Source organism: Ahaetulla prasina, chromosome 2 (genome assembly GCF_028640845.1).
Source record: "Ahaetulla prasina isolate Xishuangbanna chromosome 2, ASM2864084v1, whole genome shotgun sequence".
In the NCBI taxonomy this organism is placed as follows: domain Eukaryota; kingdom Metazoa; phylum Chordata; class Lepidosauria; order Squamata; family Colubridae; genus Ahaetulla; species Ahaetulla prasina.
The window spans coordinates 81,125,040-81,147,141 of NC_080540.1; the positions used below are offsets into that span (position 1 = coordinate 81,125,040).

The 22,102-nt window shown below is 39.2% G+C and overlaps 2 protein-coding genes across 2 annotated transcripts in view; both read right to left on the minus strand.

Annotated features, from left to right (window-relative positions):
• Window positions 1-10,112: 10,112 nt before the first annotated feature.
• DOK3 (docking protein 3) lies at window positions 10,113-20,899 on the minus strand. The gene is made up of 5 exons (XM_058169407.1): window positions 20,767-20,899; window positions 16,345-16,635; window positions 14,744-14,834; window positions 13,531-13,703; window positions 10,113-11,142 (listed from the first exon to the last, which is right to left on the minus strand). Exons 1-5 carry the CDS (start codon window positions 20,821-20,823, stop codon window positions 10,363-10,365), a joined length of 1,392 nt encoding a protein of 463 aa, XP_058025390.1. The 5' UTR covers window positions 20,824-20,899; the 3' UTR covers window positions 10,113-10,362.
• The window catches only part of DDX41 (DEAD-box helicase 41), a 31,111-nt gene continuing 29,460 nt past the window's right edge, over window positions 20,452-22,102 (minus strand). Inside the window, exon 17 of the mRNA XM_058169406.1 lies at window positions 20,452-21,845. Within this exon, the coding sequence (XP_058025389.1) occupies window positions 21,709-21,845 (137 nt within the window). The 3' untranslated portion in view covers window positions 20,452-21,708. The remainder of the gene's footprint in view (window positions 21,846-22,102) is intronic.

A 22,102-nucleotide genomic window follows, 5' to 3' on the forward strand; every position in this document is an offset into this window, starting at 1 on the left:
TATATCATGTAAGGCAATTACTTTTAAGTGGTACAGTTTAAGGGACATTTCCATGTTGAAAACAATGAGCAAGACTGGACTAGTTCCCTGCATGAGCAAAAACTAAAATGATACATCACCATTTTTGGGATAAAGCCTCTGCAGAACTTTTGCAGTTCGCACAGGAATCTAGCTTTGACCAAAAAGCAAGACTGTTCTCTCTGCCTGAGTGTGATGAAGTAGAAAACAATTAAGCTGGTCCTGGTTTTATAAAGGGTATCACACATCTATTCTTTACAAGTGAGATTCAATTTCGTGTAGCTTCTCAAGGTTCTGAGGCAGGAATTTCTGTACAGAAAGTAGAGGTATTAATAAATTAGCTTTTTATTGGCCAATTACCCTAATTGCACTGAATTTACTGAAACGAATGGGAATATCATTTTTGCAACCCACCCATGCTTTCCCAGAGTTTTCTTCACATTTTTTCTTAACAAAGAAAATTTAGGGAAGACAAAATTACTGGATAGTAATCTCAAAATTATTATTAGCAGTAGAAACTCTCAATTTGGAAAGACTTCAAAGCTTTCTAATGAATTTTCAACACCTCTGAAAATTATAATGCCTGAGCTGCTTCCAGGAGCTACAACAGTTATACTAACTTCAGACAATTGTGATGAGGGTGTATCTGTTGAAGCTATGTACTGCTTTGTTTCCAAATTACATCTTTGTTATGATCATTAACCAATTTACAGTAAGAATGTAACAAAGCAAGCAAAACATTAGCATGAAGAGCATGTTGGTAAGATCCAGGTAAAGCTCAGGAACTATGCAGCTTGTCACTGTTCCAATTTTGGGAGTCATTTGATGGATCATGGCACAAATTTTGGTCACATGAAGAATAGCTACTGTATCTGTATCTGTGGCTTTGTCTACAAGTTCTAGTGATTCTGGGATTTTGTTTTGCATGCTTATAATTCCTAGGGCAATCTGCCATAATCCTTTTTTGAAGAGAAAAAGAAGTTCATTAGAAATTTCATAGCTTCAATTATTTGCAGTGTTCAACTTGTGTGCCCATAACTATTTCTTCCCCTTCTGTTCACATAATGAATTAATGACCTTCCACTGCAGCCATTTTCAATTAGCTCTCCTCTCAAAATCTTCCCCCAAGATGAAAAATATATGTACCAGTACCTTAAAAGTACAAGAAAAGGTTTTTACTTTTCTGTAAAAGGATTATACTATGTCGGAAAGGGTGGCCTTAGGTGTGGTTTTCTGAGGAAAATCTTTAAAGATTTATTTATAGTACAAAAAGTATTTCATTTCTTATTTTCACAAATCTTGAAAGATTACAGGGAAAAGTACTTTAGAGATGCAAATGACCAAAGAAAATAGCAAAAACTTGAAAGTAGCATACAAAATTATAAAGCATATAAAATGATCTATAATCCTGCATATAGAATCAATACATATGGATTTATACATACACACCAGTTCTATCAATATTATATGAAGGTCATCAGAGGACATCCTACTGAGGAGTTAAAAGCCAGCGCAAACCAGGAAAAATTACTGGGCCAATGCAACTGCATAGCTGAATAAGGCAAATCTCCAGTTGCTTTCTTTTCTATTTAAGGCAAAATGCTGTGATTCACAATTCTCAGAATGAACTGTCATGTTAGAAAGAAGATGACAAAGCTCACGCTTTACAGATATCTTATCCTGTAAACAATAACATAGTTTGTTGAGAAGCCAGTTCGTTCCAGGGAAGGTCTCCAAAATAGGCTAATACTGTATTTATTAAATATCCATAGATTTTTATAGTAGGCAAGAATCTATGATCTTGCTTCATTTGCTTCAGTCTAACTAAACAAACAAGACGGCAAGACCACGATGGCTGAGAACCATGTTTACCTTTGATTTTTCAACCACGAAATGTTGCAAGTGTGTGGGAGTAAACTGCTAAATTTATTCATTTTTAATCCTACCATTCTTCTAAAGTGATTGTGATATATTTTTTCTTCCAATGATATCCTCCCCCAAGCCTTGCAAAGCAGTTTAGTCTGTTCCAAAGTAAATCATTATCTTGATCTGCATAGCATGGTTAAGTCATACTGTGATTTGTTAAATTTTGCCTTAATACAATGTGTACTTTAGCTGTTAAGGTATTATAAATCATGGTTTCTGATTTAGTGTTCTGTGAATCAAGCTGATAAACTGGATTTATACATCATGCTAAACAGTTTAGGTTTATTGAATTAATCACAATTATCTGGGTTCATACAATATAGCACAATAGTAGGTGCTCTCACAATCTAAAGCAAGCAAACTTAGTTGCATGGAGTACGAATTTGACTAACTAGTTTAGAGTGCAATGTGTAAACTTGGCTAATAAGACAGAGGAGTTAACAATTGAATCCAATTCTACCTGGCCTATATCTTGCTTTATTAGTTTATATTATATTATTTATATTTATATTACATTATAAATATTATAGTTTAATATTTCTGTCAAACTTCTAGCAATGAGCTTTCCATTCTCCCAACTGCTGCCGAGCACTCACCTTGCCAAAAACACAAAAGCCCATTTTCAGGTCTGTTCAAAACAGACCAAGTTTTCTTTCCAAAGGAGATGTGTGAGGGACACAGTGGCACAGTGTGGCTCTCCAGCTTCCACCATGCTAGATTGTAAGCTCTGAAATCCTGAATGCTGCTGTTAAAAATATTTACGGTATTTATCAAATGCATATTTTTTTTATTTATTGGTAGCCCATCTTACCACAGGGTAAATATCAAATTAATTGGACCTGCATGTCCACTGTAATGGTAAATTAGTGGCTTGTGGGACCTTTTATGGTGGGTAATCTATTTATTTAGAATTATTATGTGGAAACTGATGATTTTGAAAGTAAGTCTCAGTGCTACCAGAAAGGAAAGGAGCATCAGGCTATTTTTGCATGTCTACATGCAAAAAGAAGAAAATGCAGAATTCGGATGTTGGCCAGTAGCTCAGATACACTCTTTTTTAGTCTAACGGTCCCTCTGCATTATATGATACTGTAATTTAATAAGCTCAGTCATTTGGTTATGTTTTTAAGGAAGTTCTCTCAATTATTTTGTTTATTTGCAAAGGACTGGTTTCTCATAAGCCTGCTGAAATCCTCCACTTTTGAGCATGTGCAATCTTCATAGAATATACAATTTTTTAAACAGTAGTACTTTTTTTTTAATTTACATTTTGAAAAGAATAAATCTGGTAAATTAGGCTCATACATATTTTAAAAAGCAGAAGAGAGGTAGTTATGCTTATAGCTCAGTTTAACTTGGTGCTTTCCTATAAATAAAAATTTAGGGATTGAAATGAAATGAAATGTAAGGAGTTGAAATATTTAGATACCTAAACTAGTTATATCAGGTCTACTTTCACAACAGAGGTCAGAGGCCAGCCAATGTGTATGGAGTACATGGGCTTCTGAATTACAAAGGGAATTATAGTATTTTTTCCCTTTTCTTCAATGGAAAGGAATTATTTCATTTATTAAGAAGCTATTGGTTTTATAGCAACAATAAAATTGTGCTGACATCTGTTTAGCTCCTCCATGTATTCTTACATTCACTGCACAATTCATGGCAACCTTGCACACTATCTACTACACTTTTGCAACAGTCCTTCATAACTAGTTTGATTTCCAGGTGACAAGTAACTGCTTCGATAAAAAAAACATCAAAGTTTCTACTCTCTGCAATCCCAGATATCCGGGCTTCTTCGCTGGCATTCAAGCTGTTTGACTATTAGGTTCAAAGGACAGAATATAACATTCACTCTACCTATCAAAAGATATTTGTGACTTGCCAAGAAGCAGAGACTGAAAAACACAGCAGACGTGATGGTGAATGGGGTTGCTGGGTCAGGCAGAATGGCCCTCACTTCCAGATGGATTCTTTCTACTGCTGGTGTTTGATAAAATCCAGTCACGAAGAAATGACCCTTCTTATGGCTCAGAGTGATTCCTTTACATGGTTTGAAAGGACATCTGCCTCTCCTATATACTGTAAAGCACAGGCAGTCCTCGACTTATAACAGTTCATTTAATGACCAAAGACAACAGCTCTGAAAAAAACGACATGACTTTTTCACACTTATGACCAAAACAGCATCCCTGTGGTCACATGACCAAAATTCAGATGCTTAGCAACTGGTTTGTATTTATGATGGTTGCAGTGTCCCAGGGTCATGTGATTCCCTTCTGTGACCTTCCGTCAAGCAAAGTCTATGGGGGATCCAGTCCAGTGGTAGTATTCAGCCGGTTCTATCTGGATCACATGAGCCAGTAGCGGCGGCTGGTGACAACCCGCCCGGACGTCATCATGTCCCGTTTTTGATGCTTTGCGCATGTGCGGAAGGGTCTGTGCATGCGCAGAGGTGGTGCATGTGAGCAAAGTGTGTGCACGCACGCTTACATTTGCGAACTGGTAGCGAAGGTAAGTGAATATCACCCCTGATCCAGACTCAATTAACAACCGTGTTATTAATTTAACAAATGCAATGACTCACTTAACAACTGTGGTAAAAAAAAGTCATAAAATGGAGCAAACTCGCTCAACATGTTTCACTTAGCAACATAAATGTTGGGCTTAACTGTGATCGTAACTCGAGGACTACCTGTATTTGGTTTAGCATGTTAGGTAAAACTAATTACTGAATATGTAAGCTGTAATTTATGGCAGCACGTTGAATGAATCACAATTAAGCAAACTATGATTTAGAGCTATGCATGAATCCAATTATACTGTTTTAATTACGAAATGTTGACATCCATAGGTATAGTCCTATGGATTATACTCCATTAACATTAACATTAATTAACATTAATAGCATAAGAGAACATAATGACTACGCGTGTATAATATGTTTAACTTAGGTACTGTTGTACCTGTAGGGAACATGTTATGTAATTCTATAGCTGTTGAGAGAGTGCAAGAAAACTAGTTTTTAGCATTAAAAAGGGGCATCCTAGTTTCTCCCAGAATGGGCTTATTAAAAGATGGTTCTGAGGTCTGTATATACGCTCACAATTTATTCTGTTGCAGCCAGTGTTGCTATTCAGGTTCTGGAGAACCACTAGTGGAAATTTTGAGTAGTTTGGAGAACTCGCAAATGCCACCTCTGGCTGGCTCCAGAGTGGGGTGAGAATGGAGATTTTTGCAGTAACCCCCTGGAGCGGGGTGGGAATGGAGATTTTGCAGTATCCTTCCCCTGGAGTGGGAAGGGAATAGGAATTTTGCAGTATCTTTCCCCTGCCATGCCCACCAAGCCACATCACACACCCACTAAGCCACGTCCACAGAACCGGTAGTAAAAAATTTGAATTCCACCACTGGTTGCAGCTATGTACTTCCCAGATGTTAAGATCTGAATTCAGAATTATTATAAAACTGCTTCCAGGGGAGGAAAAGGCAATGAAAGGAAGTAAAAACAAAATCAAAAAGCTACAGAGTTGGGAGAGGAGGAGCAAAGTTTACAGTGACTAAAGAAACAGGGAGGTCTAACACAATCCTGAAGCCAATTCCTTTAATAGCCACCATTTCAAGCTTAATTATCCTCTGCTTGTGGTCTTCTAGAAGAGTCAGTAAACAGAAAAGAAACTGGAGCTCTGGAGTGGAAATAACTTTACAATCCTCTTCAGTAACTCACATGCCAGTAACAAAACTCATTTTTAAAATATTGATTGGTTTCACTTCTCTTACCTCCTTCTTAAATTACACTTTACAACCCAACCAGTTGGTGCAGAAGGGTGAAACATACTGTGTACATGATCCTACAGATGTTGGGCAATAATTCTCATTAATTCTAGCCAGACATATATTGTCTCATATTCACTCCAGTATCCCAAAGTTAATGGATGCGGCATCATCGCTGGCTATATTTTGACACTTAAGTTGTTGAATTACCAGCAAGCTTTGTTCTAGCTTAAGATCCAGATGGATCTCGACAGGCTTGAACACTGGGCTCTGTCTAACAAATGAAAATCCATGTAGAGAAAAGTAAGGTTTTATTCTTAGGCGAGAAAACCCAAATGTACATTACATGTGCAGATTAGGTGAAACCTAAGAGAAGTGAGAGGGATCTTGGAGTTCAAGTGGACAATCAGCAGCAGCCAAAAAAGCCAGTACAATCCTAGGCTGCATTAACAGAAGGATAGAATCAAAATCATGTGAAATATTAGTATTATGAAGCCTTAGTAAGACCACACTTGGAATACTGCATGCAGTTTTGGTCACCATACTGTAAAAACATGTAGAGACTCTGCAAAGAGTGCAGAAAAGAGCAACAAAGTTTATTAGGGGACTGGAGGCTAAAACATATGAAGAACAGTTGCTGGAAGTGGGTATGTCTAGTCTAGTGAAAAGAAGGACTAGGGGTGACATGATAGCAGTGTTTCAATACCTCAGGGGCTGCCACAAAGAAGAGGGAGTCAAGCTATTCTCCAAAGCACCTGACGGCAGGACAAGAAGCAATAGATGGAAACTAATCAAGGAGAAAAACAACCTAGAATTAATGAGAAATTTCATAACAATGGGAATAATTAACTAGTGAATTAATGGCCAGCCACTTGTCTGGAACTGACTAGAAGACTTCCAAGGTCCCTTCCAACTCTGTTATTCTGGACATGCTGAGTTTATAACAAATGGGAATATTTGAGGACCATGTGGCCCTATAATATATTATTAGCTGAAGGAGCTGATCAGCTCATCCCCTCTGCTGGATAAAGCTGATAGTGCAGCAGCCAGGATACTTGTCCTTATGCATGAGATCCATCCAAATGGAAACCATCCTAACATAAATTTGTGTTGGTCGAACAGAAACGTTACCTCTAAGCTTGCACCTGGGCTCTCTCCTTATCCTACTCATTTGAAATAATTGAATAATAAATTGTAGTGACTCGCAGCCTTATCCCTCGTGATTTATTGATTTGTGACTGATTCTTGAGCTATCACTAGCTACTGCACTGGCAGAGCAGGGCCTGTCGTCCTTTTTACTGAGGCCTGGAGTTGTTCGCAGCAAATTGCCTGCTGCTTCTATTCAGGGAGCACATCTGGATTTGCTTAGTCAAGGAAAGCAGGAAGTGGCTCCATTATTGTGTTCAGATGGTGGCAACAGGAAGTCTTCCTTTTATCCACTCCGTGTGTTTGCTGCAGCCTGTAAACTGAGCTCTTGGGGGGGGGGGGAACCTCCCTTATTTTTCTACACAGAGCTATTTTTCTACACAGAGCTGACAGATGGCCTATATTTTAGGATTGGTCTGTTTCAAAGCACTACAGCTCTAAAGTTTATTTTTGTACCCTTTCTTTTGAAACAATCCAAAACAGATCATAGCATACTGTACTGTACTATTAATGTTTGTGTATACAGATGTATACATATATATACATATCCATGTATTTGTGGGTATGTATATGTGGGATGTTCATAGAAAATATGATATATATTTTCATATATATATATGCTGTTCTGTGGGTTTTGTGGCTTTGACCCACTGTGGCAACACTTATTCTATATTTCTGTAGTTCACACACCAACCTTGTATGGTTTGCATATCGAAGTGCACTCTAGTCCATTAAGTTTATGCTGCAATAAACTCCATATGGTTTGTTAATTAAACTACGGTTATTAGTCATGTTGATGTTCTAATTCATAGGCTCATATCCTTTCTTCTGGATGTATTTATTAGGCTCAGGTTGATGGCTATTTATTTATTTGCATTCTGCCTTTATTATCCTTATAAATAATTCAAGGCAGCAAACATATTCAACACACCTTCCTCCTCCTATTTTCTCCACAACAACTCTGTGAAGTGCGTTGGATTGATAGTGACAGGCCCAAAGTTACCCAGCTCGCCTTCATGGCTAGAACCTATGGTCTCTGCCTTTTTAACGTGGTGCCTTAACCACTAGAGTGACTAAACTGGCTCTCTATTAGAGTTCCATTAAGAAAAAAAGGCAAATTTATAAACCTAAAAGCCAAGATTCCTCCTTTTTTGTGTGTGTATAAGACTGATCTTACTTAGAGCTTTTCACAGAACCAAACATCTACATGGCAACTCTCTCCCAGTGCTGCACAATAGTTGCCTCTTCTCTCTCTGATCTTTTGCACTGTCAAAGCGAACTGCTGGTGTTCCAACTTATTAATCAAAAGACACTGTAAAACTATTATTTTTCTAAAGATAAAAAATGGGATATTCTCATCCAAATACATACCAAGAAATATATTCATAAAAGGTTAGGCAATTACAAAATCAAATTCACAAATACCATTTCTGTTAGAGTTCTCAGTTCTTGGATGTTTTCCTCCTCTAGGCATGTGGAGAAAACTGGTTTAGATGGAAAATTATTTCAATGTATGATTACTGTGTACTATATGCGCAAAGATGGAGAGATTTGGCATTACCCACCATGGAGGGATGGTTGGTGAAACTGACAGAACTTGCTGAGGGGGATAAACTGATTTCTTTGATTACAGAAAGGACAATATTTATATTTATTAATGACTGGAAACCTCTCATGGACTTTTTGAATAAAAATGAAAGTGATTTACGTTTTGATGATTAGACAGGATAGATTATAGAAAGAAGAAAGCCGTAATGTAACTTTAAAAACAGAGGGGTTACAATATAATTGTACTTATAATTTCTATGAAGAATATCAGAAGCTGCTTCCTTATATATTTTCTTTTTTCCTACTTTTTTTCTTCTACTTTTAGCCTTTTCTTTTCATATACTCTGTTCTATTTTAGATTGCATTAGTTATTACTATTGCTGTTAAAACTTTCAAGAAAAATTATAGATATAAAAAAGAAAAAGTTGGTTTAGAGCCCCTGTTATCACTGTTGCCATGAGGCCAAGCTTTCTGGATGCAACTATTAATCTTGATAATTACTGTTGGGATTGTTTAGCGATGTTGCCCTGCTTTTGTTTATTACGGATAATTAGTTGGAACAGTTATATTAACTACTTAATACACTAACTAATTAAATTGCAATTATTTATGAGCAGGCCAAGGGCATCTGTGTAATTTCCATGTATCACATTATCTCAGAAATAAGCAAATCGCATGGTGGCTTCAAGTTACATATGAAATTGAATTGCACTCCTGAATGATCTATCTTGGCATATTGTAGCTGCAACTATTGCTTTGGTTTTCCTTGATGCATAATACTCTCGCCTTAAAACGTCTGAGGCTCAATTTTCAGAGTAAATGCCATTCCAGTAACTGAGGAATAACAGAAGGGAAACAGAGCTTCAAATGCAGACTCTGTTGTCTGCATTCTAACACTCTGTAGCAGGGGTCTCCAACCTTGGCAACTTTAAGCTTGGAGGACTTCAACTCCCAGAATTCCCCAGCCAGCAGAGCAAGATTGCAAGATTGGAGACGCCTTTTCTATAGCAGGGGTTTCAAACTGGCGGCCCATGGGCTGGATGCATCATGCACAGGCCACGCCCACCCCAGCTCCGCAAAAGGGGAAAATGTCACATGACGTGGTGCCACAAGTTTGACACCCATGCTTTATAGGGTTTTAAGACGAATGGGGACGCTATCAGAGCCACATCAATTCAGCCACCTAGTGTCTTATGCAGAATCTCTTCTCAAGCTGAGTTCTTAAATGCAAGCAAGACACTGCCCTCTGGTGGAAATAAAAGAGCAGGACCAAGCAATTACGCGAAATTTATATACTCAGAATAGCTATGTATTTAGTAGCTATATATAATAAAGTTATATATTTAAAAGCTTGAATATCTATCAATATATTACATTATATAGGTTAAATATTAAGCCATATTAAAAATAAAGCTATATATTTAATAGCGTAAATATTTATATTTAAACCACTGTCTTTCCATCTCTGTATGAGCTAGCAATAATTTTCCAAAGTCACACCATTTTTTCCCCATTTGTACAATCTTGGATCATAAAAGCAGGAATGGAAGAAACCCAAGATCTTGCAACACTGAGTTATCGTCTTCACTACATGTGAAAATGATTACAACTGATAGTTCTATAGTACCAGCAATATAGTGAAATGATCTGTAATAGATGGAAAGGAGTGAAAAGAGTCAAGATTCTACAGCAACACACACTTGAGATAACAAATGTTATTATTGATTGCCTAAAATCATGGTATTGTTTACACAAACCAGTTAGATATCCACTTAGCCTTCCAGGAACGGAACAGGCCTGGAGGATTTTATCTCCATCCAAACCATCACCATGCACAGATTATCCCTGCTTGGAGGTTATGGCTATGAGGCAAGAGAAAGAAAATAAAAAGATATGCAGATCAGAAGAACGTCAAGCCTTGCGACTTGACCTCTCAGCTGGAGCAGTTTATTAAGGCTTGTCCACGTGATTAGAGTTCTTGTTTTTACCACCAGCTCCTTCTCTACTAAGCATGGTGACCAGCTTGTGTCTGAATGCACCAGCTCCTTTTGCCTTGGGCCTATCAATCCTTTCGCCTCCACTTGCAGTCTCCTGACCATCTAGCAGATGAGATGGACACTGTCTGTCCGGAGAGGAGTCCGCCCTTGCACTTGAGGTAAGATGGCCGCTCAAGCGCTTGTGTGTTTTAGGACTATCATAAATAGGTAATTGGTCATTGTTGTGGCTGCTCTCAGGGGAGTCTCTGTAGCTGAAGCCAAGGCATTCTGAGGCAGAGGCACGCTGTTCCAGATCGTGCAGGTTCTCGTACAGATGGTCTGAGAGCTGTCCTCCTTGCTCTTGGGATTCTGTCTCTGTCTTACCCCAAGGCTGAAACATGAGAGGAAAGCTCTTGCCAATGGAAGCGTAGATGATGGGTGGTTCAGGAGACTCAAACTCTGGGGAAACAGAGTGGTTTTCGCTAGAGAGGCTAATTTCCATGCTCCCCTTTGGAAGCGGTTGCATTTCGTCCAAACTCTGTGTGCCAGAGGGCCATGACCATAGCCCGGCTTTCTGCATATGGTCTTGAGCTTGAGAAATCCCACCTTTCTTGTTGTCCTCCATAAGGATGGCCTTTTGATGCTCTATTGCAGCTGAGACAGCTTTGCATATTTCTGCAGCCTGTGAAGTATTAAAAGTGAAGAGGCCCTCTCCTGAATCACAGCGGCGACCTGCCTCAAAAGAGAAGACATTCTGGGGAGAGAGAAGAAAAAGAAAACTTCAACGGTTATTCTTTTAGGGTAATTGCTAGCACTCAATCTATCAATTGTTTATTTATTTGACTTAGGTGCCGCTTGATTCCAATCGACTCAGGGCACGTGAAACCATAAAAACGAAACAACAAACATACAATAAGAGGGAAAATCTGGTCAGCAAAGCAAAACCCCAAAAAAATCATACACCAGGTAAGGGGCTCCAATCACCTAGCCCAGAACTTAAGAGAAAAGCCAGGCCTTTAAAAGCCCTCTGAAACACTATCAGGGTGGGAGCAATCTAGATCTCATGAGGAATCTCATTTCAGAAGGAAGGTGTGACAACACAGAAGGCAAGCTTCCCAGGTCACTATAGATGGCCCTCATCAAAGGAATCAGGACCCTAATGGATTAAATTAGCCAGGTGACACCAGACGAAAAAGGCAGTCCCTCAGATAACCTGGCACTATGTCATATACAGCTTTATAGGTCATCGTGATTTCCTTTGTTCAATTTTGCCAACACAATTACTAAGATGTTCAGGTGATGCTCAATTTCATCTCAAATCCATGAAAACAGATCCATAAAATATTAGCTGCTGAAATCAATATCTGTCTTATGTGGAGTCAGATCATTGATATTCAAAATAATCCCATATCACCCCTATGGGGGACATATACCTTCTTCAATCTCAGATCCTTTACCAGAGGCCTGGGAGTTTGAAGGTTCTGCACAGTATTTCAACTGTTCCTAGCACTGCACCCTCCTGGACACAAGAGTTCTGGTTTTGTTCCTGGATCTTATTCCAGTTGGAGCCACTCTCTCAGCTTAAGAGTGACAGCCCCCAGAGCTCCTACCATCACTGGAACCACTTTGGCCTTTACTTTCCATATCCTCTCCAGTTCCCTCTTCAGACCCTGCACTTCTTCAGCTTCTCATACTCCTCCTTCATGATATTCCTGTCACTTGGCACAGTTACACCTATTACTACAGCTGTCTTCTGCTCCTTCTCTACTACCAGGATGTCTAATTGGCCAACCTGGATCTCAAGAACTTGGCCCTGGCCTTCTGTGAAGTCCCACATCTAGACTTGGGAGGGTCTAACCCATACACTAGGCAGATGCTATTGTACACAATGCCAGCTACTTGGTTGTGCTATTCAGTATATGTTGTTCCTGCCTAGATCTCATATCCTGCCACTATGTGCTGGACTGCCTCTGAGGCCTCTCTGCATTAGTCTGTGCCTCCGTCTTGCCTAGCAACGCTTCTATGGAGCTGATGCCGAGTGCCTGTTCTTGCGTGCTGCTATAATCAGCACCTCAATGCTGTCTTTTAGTCCAGCCCTTTTCAATCTATGGTAGGATTTCCCACGTTGGCCACCTCAGCTGCCTGTCGAAGGTATATCGCACACAGGGTCTTGTCTTGCCATAGCACTTCCTGTTTGATCTTCCTCCTGTTTCTGTTGTTAATTTCCATGTTTCAGTGACAAGGGGGCATAGGGGAAAAAAGTTCTAGGGTTCTGCTGGCCAAACTTCCTGTGAGAAGCATCTTTTGAAGAGTATAGATAGTTCTCGACTTATGACAAGTCCAGAATTTACTGTTGCTAAGTGAAAAATTTGTTAAGTGAGTTTTGCCCATTTTATGGCTTTTCTTGTCACATTTCTTAAGTGACTCACTGCAGTTGTTAAATTAGTAACACGGTCTTTAAGTGAATCTGGCTTTCCCATTGAGTTTGTCAGGTGTCAAAAGGGGATCACAAGACCCTGGGATATTGCAACTGTCATAAATATGAACCAGATGTCAAGCATCCAAATGTAAATCACATGATCATGGGGATGCTGCAGCGGTCATAAATGGTCATAAGTCACTTTTTTCAGAGCTGTTGTAACTTCGAAAGGTCACTAAATGAACTGTTGTAAGTCGAAGACTGCCTGTATATGTATACGTACAGCTTTGGTTATTTTGAAGCATGCTGACGGTCTCATGACCTGATTAGGGCCCGTCAGTATCATTCACAGAAACTGATGGCAGTAAGAATCAACTGGAGGAACTGGAAGAAGAGATGCAAACAAGGCAATAGTCAGACTTTTTAAAAAAAAAATGAGTCTGAATTAGAAATGTAAATTGAAAAAGCATCTCAGACTTGACCCTCTCCAGTTCTCTTGAAGACAGAGAGAAGGAATGAAGGAAGGGAGAGGCACATTGAGACTTGCAAGATTCTGTTTGTGTAATCCTACAATAAAAGTAGCATTCATAACTTTGATTTCCTAGTCTGGTTTACTTGAAGGACTGATGACTCTCTCATGTGGTTCAACAAGTGAGGAAACCCTCCATGTGTGACCCTCTTTTCTGCCGTAAACAAAGGGAGGAGAAAGAAGCAGTTATATACCTTTTCCTGGCCAAATCTCCGGAGGAAGGTATAAGGCCAGTTATATTGTACTTGTCCAGACTGCACATCCTTCAGGACCAGTTGCTCAGGTAAAGAGACCATCAGATAGTTCCCTTTCAATTGACATCTTGCAGAAGCCTCTGTTGGAAATACACTCACTGGGAACTCACTAACTGTTGGAAAAAATATCAGACATATTATTTATTTATCTAATAATCTTTCTTAATCCTTTACATAATCCTTCATTGGTGATTGCATTGGTATCATTTTTTAAGAACCATGGATGCCTGAAGTTTTAAGCTTTCTCATTCTGTGCTGACTATTTGGCTTTGACAAGATGAACCAAATGTATTTATTTATTTAAAAAGACTTACTAGCCACCTGGTTTATGTAACATTAGACAGCTCACAGAATAACATTAAAAGCTGGAAAATAAACAGGACATCCTTGAAGAACAAAGGAAAGCGATCAGCTCCAGAGAGCAGGAAAAGCCTAACTGCTAAAAATACTGAACTTGAAGACTTAAGTTGTAAATCTTGAGCACAACTAAGGATTCACTTTTAAAAGTAGAATTTGAGACACTGTCTCCTGGACAGAAGATATTGTGGATGCTTATGTTATTATTTTGTTCCATAATGATATTTGCCATTTGAGAATCTTTGTCAGCACTGACACCATGGGGAATCAGATGTGGACTAACAAAGTCTAGTACAATGGTAAACAACCTTTGTGTGGAGAAAGGCTGCACTTGGCATGGAGAGATTGCATTCCTGTTAATTTGGATGGGACCAGGACAAAAACTATTTGGTTTAACTTAAGTAAAATTAAAAATATGTCACATTAAATTAAACCTATAATCTGAGGGCAGCTTTGGGTGAAAAACTGTGATCCATAACCACAGTTTTGGGGCCATAGATTGAGCTTCCATTGCTCTAGAGCAGAGGCCTTCAAACTTGGCTGCTTTAAGACTTGTGGACTTCAACTCCCAGAATTCAGCTTTGCTGGCTGAGGAACTCTGGGAGTTGAAGTCCACAAGTCTTAAAGGGACCAAGGTTGGAGACCCCTGCTCTAGAGCAACCTCAGCTACAGCAAATTGTTAAGCTTGGCTTTCTCCAGAGGGTTTTTCTTTGGTCAACCCAAGCAAATGTTAACCCCTTTAATGGCCTGGCTGGCTGTAGATCCTTCATCCCAACCTTTGGGTCAGAATACGTACTTTCCTTCCAGGATGAGTAGATGGAATTCTCCTCCATTAGGGGTTGAGGGCTTGAGGTGTTTCCAACTGTACTGGGCTGGGAAGGTCTTTTCTATATGCACCAGAGCAAAAATGAAAGAAATGAGGGGGATTCTCAGATAATTACCTTATAAAAGCAAAGTTGCAACATTTGAATGGCCCATCTTTATCACCACCTTACCATAACCTCTAATCTCCATATCCAGCAACCCTTGCTGCAACTTATTATTCGGTATGTTTAGATCCCAACTTCCTCCAAAATTTCAAGGTCCTCTATTATTGTTTCCACCCACCAGTGAAATAAGTTGTCTGAGATCAGTACTGATTTGAAACTGGTCTCCATGGTCTTCTAATGCAACACTCTGACTACTTTGCTACACTGGATCTCAAACCTTATCAGTCTGGTATGCAATTCAAGCTACTGATCTACCCATTTAATTCCGATACTTTTACACCTGTTGTTCATCTTTGTATCTTTTTTGTGTCTATGCAAGCTACCATCTATCTAATCATATCAATTACAATATTTGTATAGGAAAACCCTACTCAAAGAAATTAAATTGATGGTTTCATTTGTAACATAATAACTATGGAAAAAGTCTGCTGTATTATTTATTAGTGTAGGGATAAAAACTACTAGGCAAGAGACAAATTTAAAAAGTTGAAAAGGGGGGAAATGATGGAACCATATAAACATTACACCTGCATTCCTATACATTCTCATTGGAAGAAAGACCCTGTGAAATCACTAGGATCCTCTTGTGAATAAGAAACCATAATTTTGTTAGGTTAGCAGTTCCAGAATTTCCAGTACTATGTTGCTATGTGGTTCGTTTAATCTCTAATGAATGCTCTAATGAATCTCTAGTGAATGCTACAACACTGGAAGTTTTTAAGAAGAGATTGGATAACCATTTGTCTGAGGTGGTGTAGGGTTTCCTGCCTAAAGAGGAGGTTGGACTAGAAGACCTCCAAGGTCCCTTCCAACTCTGTTATTCTGTTTTTCTGTTTTCTAAGAGTTTTGGCAGCAGAGGTACATTTTTAAAAATTGACTAGTAAAATAAAATAAGTAGATGAAGAACATTCATTATTATAGCAGTCTCCTCCAAAAAACTCTTCCTGCAGTGTATCAAGAAGCTACTGAAATGAGAATGGAATCCTGAAATGTTAGTGTTGGAAAGTCATTCATCCAACCTTCCATGAATAATATAACAGCAATCTTGGGGGAGCAATTCCATTACGGCTTGTTAAAAGCCATGGTGGTGCAATGGTTAGAATGCAGTACTACAGGCTAATTCTGCTGACTGCCAGCTGTTCAATTCTCTCCGGCTCAAGGTTGACTCAGCCTTCCATCCTTCCAAGGTCGATAAAATGAGGACCCAGATTGTTGGAGGCAATATGCTGACTCTTAAGAGTAAACTACTTGGGGGGGGGGCTGTAAAACACTGTGAAGTGATAAATAAGTGCTATTGTTATTGTATGGCTAACTTTTGGGCATCAGAAATCATCCTATAATTCAGTTCAAGTAGATGCAAGTGAATGCTATTCAATTACACACAGTAGTGCACTGTATTGATCAATACCTGAAAAGCTAGTTGGCAGATGAATTCAATCCATTCGTTTGGTTGATCTGCTGCGAACATCCAGTTGCGTTCCAGCATGCACAAGTAGAAAGGCACCGTGTCCTTGGGGGAGCTCTGATCTTCAGCTCTTTCCACAGAGACACAGTCCGAGAGACGAATCACTTTACGTTCCCCTTTCCTCAGGGTTGCTTTTCCTGCTGCACCACTATCACGTGCTTCAAAGTACTCAAGACGGGCGACACCAAAGGGACTGTCAGCAAAAAGCTGGACCCATACTTTCCGCCAAGTCTTCTGTGAATGGAGGCAAAGGGATGAGGGAATGAAGCAATCCAGGAAACAATCCAATTGCAGTCAAATATTTGCACACTCAAGGGAGAAATAAGAAAGTAAGTTTGAAGTAGCTGCACAGAAACAGAAAAAAAATACGATTCTGCTGCTACTGAGCTATTCACAGAAGTAGGAGCCAATGTATAGAATCACAAAAAGGCAAACATTTGTTTTTCATTACTACATAGTCCCTCTGTGGCATTTATAATAAGCATAGAAAGTATTTGTACAATTGCCTCATCGAGTATCAGGCCTACTTTTAAAAAATCTTTTTTTTAAATAACAATTGTATTGGTTTATAATGTAACATACAAAAAAAATACAAAAGCAAATACTAGGAAAAATAGGGAAGGAAAAGATGTGGGGGGAGGGGGAGAAAGAAAAGGCATTGACTTCCAACTCCCTTTGGTGCAGTAGAATAGGGTAATAACATCAAACCACAATTTTTTACTTTTACATGGTAGTTTGAACTAGACATTTAACAACAAATCTATCTAACCGGTAAAATCCAAAATTAAATTTTCATTTTTTTTCCTACCTCAAGCACGAAGTCTAGAAAGCGGTTTCCAGGTGGAAACAAAAATATTTGTGGTTTTTTTTTTCTTGATCAAAGCAGTCAATAGAAATGTAAATTTCTAATCACGAGATTCAAAAAACTATAGACTTTTTTTTAATTTCATTTTGTCACAACAGTATACACAAACATCGACATAAAACAACAACACATCATAAAAGAAAAAAATATATATAAGCAAAAGTATGCCACAACTATGTTAATTTGATATAATGAAGGGAACAATAGGACAGGAACGGTAGGCACTTTTGTGCTCTTATGCACGCCCCTTATAGTCCTCTTAGGAATGGGGTGAGGTCAATAGTAGACAGTTTTTGGTTGAAGATTTTGGGATTTTGAGTAGAGACTATAGAGTCAGGTAATGAGTTCCAAGCATTAACAACTCTGTTACAGAAGTCATATTTTCTGCAATCAAGTTTGAAGCGGTTGACATTAAGTTTGAATCTATTGTTTGCTCTTGTATTATTGCGATTGAAGCTGAAGTAGTCTTTTACAGGAAGGATATTGCAATAGATGATTCTGTGTGTTAAACACAGGTCATGTCGGAGTCGGCGGAGTTCTAAGTTTTCTAATCCCAGGATTTCAAGCCTGGTGGCATAAGGTATTTTGTTGTTTTCGGAGGAGCGAAGAACCCTTCTAGTAAAATATTTCTGGACGCGTTCGATTGTATTAATGTCAGAGATGTGGTATGGGTTCCAGACGGATGAGCTGTATTCAAGAATACGTCTGGCAAATGTTTTGTATGCTCTGGTTAGTAGTGTAGAGTTTTTGGAAAAGAAGCTGCGTAAAATTAGGTTTACAACTCTTAGAGTCTTTTTTGCTATGTAGTTGCAGTGGGCTTTGGCATTTAGGTCATTTGATATGAAAACTCCAAGGTCTTTGACAGGGAGGGGGTCGTACTTGTTGTTAGGGTTCTTTTTTCCAATATGTAAGACTGAGCATTTGCTGGTTGAGATTTGGGGTTGCCAAGTTTTAGACCAATCGGAAACAAAGTCAAGGTCTTCTTGAAGGGTAGAAGTATTGTTAGTGGTATTAAATAGTTTGACATCGTCAGCAAAGAGAACACAATAAGTTGAGATAAGGGTCACAGAGATCATTTATGTATAGTATGAAGAGGGTTGGTCCAAGAACTTAATAGTGAGTAATGGTTTCAGGGCCCTCAACTATTATTTATTGGACCAGCTCATCTTCTAGCTCATCTTCAGCCAATGCCTGTCCCTTCCCTTTTGACATTGCATTCCATAGTCTGAGATCAGCAATTGAGCAAGTGAAATATAGTCATTTCCATTACGCAAGTCAGATCTGTAATTTGTTCAAAAACGGTCAGAGAAAGGTGTGTGCACTGCTTTTCCTTAAGTGGATTTGTCTTTAAAACATAAAATACCCCAGATCAGGGGTCTCCAACCTTGGTCCCTTTAAGACCTGTGGACTTCAACTCCCAGAGTTCCTCAGCCAGCTTTGCTGGCTGAGGGACTCTGGGAGTTGAAGTCCACAAGTCTTAAAGGGACCAAGGTTGGAGACCCCTGACCCAGATTCAATAGTCAAAACTTTTCCAGACAGAATTAAAATCTGTCAAAATCTTATGAAACTGCTGCCCATCAGCATCAATAATTTTCAGCCAATCTAACTATGTTCTGAGCTATTTTCTATACCCACCCACCTAATTTTTGATGCAACAGCTTAAAATCAGAGGAAATGATTCTAAGAGAAGTATAGACAAAATGTCTGGAAATGATGGAAATACTGTTGAGAAGATGGGAAGCACCAGATTTAGGAAAGCTAGCATAAACATCTGGTAGATGAGGATTATCATTGTACTCACCCACACCAATTGGTGCTCCTCCCGTAAAATTCCTCAGTGAGTAGCAGTTATCAAAGGGATACACTGAATCAATCATTGTTAAGCCGTGGGTTGTTTAACTATGATTTATTTTAGAAAGAATGGTTAGCTCGGTTCACACTATGCAAACCATATTAGTTTTCGTGTACTGTATGAGCCGTTTACTTCTGCAGAGCATGATATGAGAAAGCTGTTAGAAAGAGCATCTCAGTTGGCTATGAAATTTAGCCAATTTTGGGTTAAACGGCCAGACTAGAAATCAGGAGATTGCGAGTTCTAGTCCCGCCTTAGGCATGAAAACCAGCTGGGTGACTTTGGACCAGTCACTCTTTCTCAGCCACAACTCACCTCACAGGGTTGTTGTGAAGAAAATAGGAGGAGGAAGGAGTATTAGATATATATTATTATAAAAATAATAAAGATGGGATAAAAATATTTTTTTTAAAAACAGAACTCTAGGTAACCCAATATAGAATCTCTGTGAGATTTTAAAAGCAAGTTAAGAGTTTGGTATGAAACATATTTTTCCACCAATACTAAAGGAATAATACTGAGGCCTGGAGGCTCCAGCCATTAGAATGGTAACAGCCTATTTTAGCCTATATCCATTTCCATGAAGTCAAATTTTCATTGCGGTTACAATAAGACAAGAAAGCAACTTCAACTTGACATTTAATTTTGCTTGCCAGCAGCCATTTTCCAAACTTTAAAGTACAATAAGAGATTAACGAAAGAGGATTGAAATCTAGTTCCCTGATGTTTCAGTTGTCACCAGTAACCAAAATTGCCAGTTAGAAAGTCTTCAGTTGGTCTTACCCTTCGAGATGGATTTTGGCTTCATTGGGAGCCACCAGACTTTCAAGAAATGATAAGACTACTAAAAACCAAATTATGGCTTCTTTTCAGTCCTGGGGGTGTCACCTGACATCTGTCAGCCCTGGCCTATAAGGCAAGTGACTGAAAATGAGAGAATCACTGAACCGTTTTGATTTTGTACTGGTGATTTCCCCACCTCACACTGCCTAATTTTACTTTTGGGAAGACTTTGGTTGTATTTGCATTAGTTGGTAGCTGCAACACCAGAGCTGAGAAGAGACAGGAAAATGAAGAGGATGGGGAATAGGACAAAGGGATCCAAACCTCCCTCTATCCCAGTCTAACATGGGTGTCTCAAATTTAAAAATGTCTGAGCTTTCCCAAGTCTCCCCTACTTGGGGGACTCGGTACTCAGTACAAAGACCTTAGGCTTGGGTTTCTCCATTCAGAGGCATACCCTACAAAGTAATCTTGTCCATATTCCATTCAGAATGATTGATTCAGGCCAATTCCCCACATTTTGCCAACAGACACATTTATGCTACATTCCTTAATGTATACAGCATTTAATTTTATTTGTCATTTGATTTAATCATATCCAGAAACAACAGAATATAGAGCTGTACACTCACAATTCAAAATAACAATAAAGCAAGAGAGTGGAAAATAAACACCAGATAATCACAGCTACTGCAGGCTCTGCCTTGTACGACTAAGATTAACATCTTAAGCCCTAACGGTGGAAAGTATACAGAAAATTTTCCTTGATTTTGACAAGACAAACAAAACCCACAAATCCATTCACCTCCACCTTCAAGATTCTGTAGAATCAGCTTTCCCATTACAAGTAAAATACCACATTTACCTTCCCAAATTTTGGGTGCTGAATATACAGGAACCCATCTTTCATAGGGTGTTCCATAGGAGTAAGATCCAAGCTAGCAACCCAATAAAGTGTGCGACAGAGACTGTCAAGATGATGAGCTCTTGTGGCTGCCCAAGGGATGAGTCAGTAAGTATGATAGTGCAGGCAACTTCCTCTGCCTGCTAACTTCCTCTTTGGGGCCTGCAAGCACGCAGAAAGTTATAACAGGCAAAAAGTCCCGAGAGAGACAGACTGTCCCAGGAGACATTCAACTCAACAACTTTTAGCAGGCAAGAACAGCTCTTCTGCAGCTGCAGAAGCTGTCATCCAAAACAGAGCGGTTAAAGAAAGCAACATGGCTGAAAATAAGATGGGTGGAGTCAAAGCAAGGGGTAAATAAAAATTATACAAACTGTTTTTATAGTGACCAGAAACTAGTAGCAGAATGTGAACTACATACCGAGTCTCTGGCTCCTCATTATGGTCCTGCTGAGGAGCTAGGCAATGTTTGCCCAGCACACGTGACAATCTCTGATGCAACCAATTATTGCAGCAATGGCCTGCTACCCTCAAGAAAATGTACACTGAACAGCTTAAAAACAAACAGGTGTTAAAAAAGGATGGAGCATGCCTTTAAAGAATGTACAACTCCAGATACCAAGGTGATGTGATTGCCTTACATTAGCACAAAATGTCCACACAGAAGGCAACGTGGGAGATAGGACAACCAAGCCTAGCACTTCACCGGGAGGTAGGATCAATATTTTTGACAGAAGCATTAAGAGCCCCAAATGGAAAAAAGTCCTCTTCTGTCAGCCTGTTTCCTACTTCTTATTGGTGATAGTTGTTCCAGAAACTGCATTGGAATTATTTCAGAAAAGATGCCTTTCCAGGGGAAAAAAACAAAACAAAAACTACACCTAGCCAAAAGGCAGAATCAGTCTAGAAGTCCATGGAGCTGTGTGCCAGATAGTCTTTGCGTCCAATGTTGCTGACTTGCTTGGTCTGCATGGCTTCCAGCTTGGGGCAGTCTGTGATACGATGACCCAGTCCCCCACAGAAAGCACAGCCTCTTTCTCCTGGAAGTGAAAATACTGCATCAGTTAAAATTCAGATCATTGAAAGGTGATTACCACATGGGAGGCGTAGAAAGACTGCCTATGCAGCTCTTAGCCACAAGACATGCCTAGCTTATTATAGCTGTAATGTGACTTAAAAACCTCCCACACTTGTGAAAAATGCACCTGGCTAGCAATCTAATTTGCATAGCAGTTATTTCTTTCCTTCCTTCATGAGGCCACTGAGCAGATAAATCCTTCCATTTCTTCGAATAGCA

Bases quoted from the DNA above. Each gene is read 5' to 3' on its own strand.
- DOK3 (XM_058169407.1), bottom strand. From the start codon at position 20,823: ATGGAACACCCTATGAAAGATGGGTTCCTGTATATTCAGCACCCAAAA. The intron at 16,636-20,766 runs GTAAATGTGGTA...CTCCATTCACAG, and splicing joins AGCACCCAAAATTTGGGAAG to AAGACTTGGCGGAAAGTATG. The intron at 14,835-16,344 runs GTATTGATCAAT...TGGTGCATATAG, and splicing joins TCTGCCAACTAGCTTTTCAG to AAAAGACCTTCCCAGCCCAG.